Here is a 5860-nt window from a genome sequence, read left to right on the forward strand (position 1 = left end):
GTCAGATGTCTATGATTATCAGTGGGGAAAGGTATTATGAAATGCAATAACCACTCAGAGCTTTGGTTTGCTCTGCAATATTTCGGTATTTCTTTGATGAATAAAAATTTCAGAATTGGAGGTTTCAGTTTTAGATGTTTATGGAATTCCACTCTGTCTGCATATGTACATATATATAAATACAACTATACACACACCCCACCCCCAAGCAGAGTAATTGATTGAAAATGCTTCTTACTATTATGGTGTCTTATAAAATATTTTTTGCTGCTGTGTTTTATATTTTCAGGCTCCTTTTCTTCATTGCAGGTGGTTCTAAGAGGCATTTTTACAGACAGAAAGTTTGATGTTCACTTGACAGTTGCAGTAGCATGTAAATATTTCCACTTTCTAAAAACCTCACCAAGAGAGGACAGCTTTAACATGTTTTCTGCTGAGGTTACCCTGTACCTCTCCTGCTCAGTTTTCTGTTTTGGGGAATGGTCTGCTGTTAAGTGACTGTTTTAAGATACACTTTTGTCATTAAGTCATTGCAGTCATTCTTATGGTGACTTATGTTACTGGGGCATAACTTTATATTAATAGCATTAGGACATGGCTGTGCAGCAGCCAGCTGTTTGTAGCTGTAAGTTAATAAGACACCCCTAAAAGGATTTTTTTTGGTTTGTATTTGATATATTCTGCCTTCGTTCTACTCCATCAATCTTGCATCATTTTTTTAAGTGAAAAAATATACTATTAGTAGAGATTTTAGAAATTAGTGCCTGTGCTATAACTTGCACACTAAAAGTGAGAGGTTTATTTGCATTAGTGTTAATTCAGATTTCCTAGAGGAATTCAGGTTCTAATTGACTGCATCTTGTCTTGTTGCAGGTATGGCAATTTAGATGGTGATCCGAAGGAGATATCACCTGTTATTGACCAGTTCATCGAATGTGTTTGGCAATTAATGGAGCAATTTCCTTGTGCCTTTGAATTCAATGAGAGATTCCTCATCCACATACAGCATCATATCTATTCTTGCCAGTTTGGGAATTTCTTGTGTAACAGCCAGAAGGAGAGACGAGCACTGAGGTATGAAAGTGTTTTCCTTAACAGCTTATTTACGTGTGTGGTCGGTGAGTGGTGATGGACTGAGGAGTCAGACGTGTGTGCTTTCATAAGGCACAGGCTGCCCATTGTTTTCTGGCAGTGGAGATTAATACCAAAAAAAGTTGATCCTCTGCAGTGTAGCTGTGCTGGGAGTGTAATCCATGATGTGCGTGACAGGGATTAGTGAAAACTGACAAGAGCATTAGTCCTTCAGCCATGTGGCCCTACCTTTGCTGCAGCCTTAACAACATTCAAGGCAAGCTGTCCCTGTTGCTAATATAAGATTATATTAATTCTAGTTAAATTCTCAGTTTAAGAGTTATTGCTCTTCTGTGTTTTAACCCATCTTTGGATCTCATGTTGGGACACTTCAGTCCTGCTCTCTGTTACTTTCTTATGAACAGCCTTTTTGTCTAGTAGCCCTCCCTAGGACAGAGTCAGGAAATTATCCTGCTGTCCAGGCCCAAAGGAAGTATGAATTAATCTACTTGCTCTTAGGCCTGAACAGAGACAGTATCATCCCTGGCAATTCTGATGTTTGTATCTGCTTCCTGAGGTCCTGGGTCCTCAAGTACATGATGACATGAATCGCTGTTCTCATGCATCCTGATGTGTCAGCAGTAGCAATGAGAGGAACATGGCAGTTACCACTGCCATTTGGTCCCTTTTACTGCTCAAATGCAGAGCAGCCATAGTGTCACAGTCCATTTCAAATCAAAATCTTCACAGATCAGCATATCCCAAGACCTAACTGCATAAAAAATTGCAGCTCAGTGGGATAGGACTGCTTTTAAATGTGGGGGTTCTTTTGGTGCAGAGATCAGCCCAAAAGCTTACTTAATGGAAGTGGTCCTCTCCACCTTACAAAGGAACCTGTCTCTCCACCTGCACTCTCCAGCTGCTCTGGCTTTGTGGAAAATGGATTGGAATCTGCCTTTGGAGACCAGCAAAGGAATATGGGTCTCTGTATCTCTATACTTGTAACTTAGGTCTAAATCTGTTAAGGAAGTAAAAAGCTGATTGTAAACAAAGAATACAGAGCACTAGAATACATCATCTAAGCTGTAACTATCCCAGAATTGTAGTAGAGACTTAAAGGTATTTTTATTTGATGCATTTTTTTTCAGAATCCAAGAACGAACATATTCATTGTGGGCTCACCTGTGGAAAAATCGTGCTGATTACCTGAACCCTTTATACAGACCAGACAACAGTCAAACCCAAGGGACCCTGCATCCACAGATAGCTCCATGCAACTTTTTGTACAAGTAGGTAGTATCACTTGCTACTGAGTGTGTGATGTGTGAGTATGGAACAGAGTGCCTTTGTATGTAAGTATTTCTTGTTCTATCAGGCAGTTTATAGGGAGTAAACTCAGTCTCAGATGCAATGTGTTTGTTCCTTGTGTGCTCATAGTCAGCCAACATCTCTGCACCATTTCACAACAAAGTATTAGTCTGAAAAGAAGCTTAAGATTAAAGCTAGATTGATAGTTGTGTGTCCTAATTTCATGGTTACTCACTTCTTCCACTGAGAAATGCCTCTTTCAGTCCTGTCCTCATCTGTGGTTTCTAAATTTAAAGTTGCTTCAACTTCTTCCATTTCAAGATGTTGTGATGTTTATTTGGATCAACTGGTGTCAAAAATAAAAAGGAACTTTTGAAGAAATGATACAGTTTCATTGCTAAAACAAGTGTTTAGAAAAACAAAAGGCAGATGTTCCCCATGCTGTTGCTATACCTCAGAGTAAGTTTTACTGGATATTCTTTTCAAAATGTAAAAAAATATCATTTTAGAAATGTTACTATTGACATTAGGACTTAATTAATTGTGCCATTAATCTTAACAAACTTAAGGGCAACTTGAATAGAAATTCATGAAAACTGATTTATGTAAAACTGATCAGTTTTTTTTCCAGTTGCAAGTAATAGCACCTGTTAAAAAGTCAATAAATATCCTAAATGACAGAAATTGAGTTCCTTCATGTCTACTGTACCAGGTCACATCTACTTTAAAACAATTAAAAAATAGTCATTAATTGTATTCTTTGGGATACTGGGATTTCTAACAGAAATTCTAACAGTGATACAGCAGATCCTCCATTGGATGAGTAATCCTGTTGATTTTAATGGAATTACTTGAGTGCATCAAGATTTCCAAGCATGAGCTATCAGATGATAAACTTAAGGGAGAGCGTGATTCAAATAGTATACTATTGGGACAGGAATAATAAGGCACCAAGGGGCATGCACGTGCTCAAAAAATATGTCAGCTACTTCACCAGACAGCTGCAGCTGATGGCAGGTCTGGGCTACTTAACCTGTCTGGTGAACTAGTTACATAGAGCCTGGCTCTGGCCACTTACTGCCAGGAAGGCACAAGTAGCATTAGAGTAAGCTACAGACTTACAGTTTGACTCTTTTCCTCTTGAAAATGAAAAGTGAACTCAACTGTCTTACTAAAGGTTTGTCAAATAATTGAACAGAACAGGAAGAGAACTTGCCATTGTATATGCTTCATACATCTGCCAGTTTAAAATGTCAGTTTGAATTGTAAGATAACAGGATGTCATGTTGTTTTTCACTTCTGATTTTTAAGTCTTTTTTTTTCCAGTGGAAATCTGGAAACTATCTGGTATCTGAAACTTACCCTGTTAACTATCTGCACCTCCCTGCCCCTGCCAGTCCCAGACAAAAGCAAGCATACAGAATTTCAAAGTTGACTACAAGGGAAGTTAAACAACAGTTGAGAACTAGGAGTATGAAAAACTGTCTTTAACCTTGGCTGTTTTATAGGTACTCTAAAGTCCATAGTGTAGAACAGGAAAATAATACAGCAAAATCCTATGTTCAGTGAACCCTTCTCAGTCATGTGATCCAAGTCAAAGCTACATTCACCTTTCTTTCTGTTGTGTATCAGAATTGGTTCAAGCTGCCTATGTCCACAGTTGTACCTTCAGTACAGAGCACATGCAAATGAAGCATGAATCTTGCCAAACAGTCTATGAACTCGATCGTTGGACTCAATGATCTTAGAGGTCTCCTCCAACCTTGATGATTCTATGATTCTAACTTATGTGTATGCACTCTAGTGATGAATAAGCCATGGATGGATCATTTAGGACAACATGCATCTGAGGGGAAGAAAAAAAAAAGAAAAAAGCATTTGCAAATAAGTCTTGTGAGGCTTCCTCACCAAATGAGAAAATTGCTGACCTTCCCATCAATTCCAGGTTCTGGAGTGGCATGTACAACCGCTTTGAAAAGGGACTGCATCCTCGACAGTCAGTTACTGATTACCTGATGGCAGTGAAGGAAGAAACTCAGCAGCTAGAAGAAGAACTGGAGATCTTAGAAGAGGTAATAAACACATAAGCTTGATACCCCAGACTTGGTAACTGATGGTAAATGAAACCCAACTTCATACGCTGCAGAGTGCCCTACATGCTACATCCTTCTCTGGCCTGAGCATGTTCAGCCATCATCTTTGTTCTCACCATGAGATGTTACCATGAATATTTTGCATTTATGACGCAACAGTGAACTTTTCTTCTTTAAGGATAAAATTTTACCTGTGTTGGTGCACAAGTACTACTGAAAGAAAGTTTAACCCTTCTGTAACTCAGAAGGAATTGTAGCTCAGAAGGATACTGCAATTCAGCATTGGTTTGTGATAAGCTGTGCACTTCTCATACTCCATAAATGCAAATAGGCAGTTTTACAGGTTGCCGGTTGGGTTGGGCTCAGAAATTAGTTTATTTGAAAAAAAAAAAATGAAGGCAAAGACATATAAGAGGATTACTAGGCCCCAAATGTGTCCATGTAATATATCCTGTTTCCTTTATTTCAGAGATTGGTGAACCTTCAGAAATCACAATCAGATGATAATAAAGTCAAGAGTAAGAAACAAGACCGAAGCAAACAGTTAGGGCTGTCTACTTCCAACAACAGCTTAGCTAACACTCCCCAGGAATATAGCAACGATCTAAAATCATTCCCATCCCGGAGCCCTTCACAAGGAGATGAAGAAGATTCTGCCCTGATTTTGACACAGGACAATCTGAAAAGCTCTGATCCTGACCTCTCAGCCAACAGTGATCAGGAGTCTGGTGTGGAGGACTTAAGCTGTAGGTCCCCAAGTGGGGGTGGCTGCTTGCCTAGCGAAGACAGTGGCAAGGACTCTGATGAGGCTGTATTTCTGGCAGGCTGAAACACCTTCACAGCAGCAAGGAGCCAGATGAAGTTGAGTCTTTCACAGTCTGGAATAACATCTTTTCATCAGATGAAGAATGGGAGTGGTCTGTGGCCTAAAGAAATAATCCAAAGAAAGGGAACTGTGCAATTGCATTAAGTAAAGATCTAAGCAGAACAAGACATTACTAGTTTTAAGACATAATGCTAAAGAAAGGTAATACCTGCTGTTATATTTAGTTAAGCCAATGTGGTATTTGTTTTAACTTCGTCAATGCTGTGCATAATTATTCCTTACTTTTTACATTTCCATAATTATTTATTGTACGAGATAATAGCTCTTCTCCAAAGATGTGAAATTCCAAAGTACTCTCTTACACAAGGCTGAAGATGCATTACTGTTAGCCTTACTGGTGAATCAGTCAAAACTTAGTTTTGTAGACTTCTTTTGCCTTCAGAGAGATTATGTGTATTCTTCACTTTTTTTTTCACAAGAGGTGTTAAATTTTGAATTTGAACAATTGTTTTGCATATTCTCCTACTAGAATAGGTTTGCTTAGGGGACAAATGAAGCTTTG

General features: G+C 38.8%; 1 protein-coding gene across 1 annotated transcript; it reads left to right on the forward strand.

Annotated features, from left to right (window-relative positions):
• Positions 1-873: 873 nt before the first annotated feature.
• On the forward strand, positions 874-5301 carry MTMR7 (myotubularin related protein 7; the record flags this gene model as incomplete). The annotated part of the gene is made up of 4 exons (XM_009075248.1): positions 874-1074; positions 2220-2360; positions 4325-4451; positions 4942-5301. Coding segments are annotated over 4 exons (829 nt in total), but the record flags the coding sequence as incomplete, so codon positions are not given.
• Positions 5302-5860: the final 559 nt, after the last annotated feature.

The sequence above is a fragment of the Acanthisitta chloris genome, unplaced genomic scaffold (genome assembly GCF_000695815.1).
Source record: "Acanthisitta chloris isolate BGI_N310 unplaced genomic scaffold, ASM69581v1 scaffold2010, whole genome shotgun sequence".
In the NCBI taxonomy this organism is placed as follows: Eukaryota; Metazoa; Chordata; class Aves; order Passeriformes; family Acanthisittidae; genus Acanthisitta; species Acanthisitta chloris.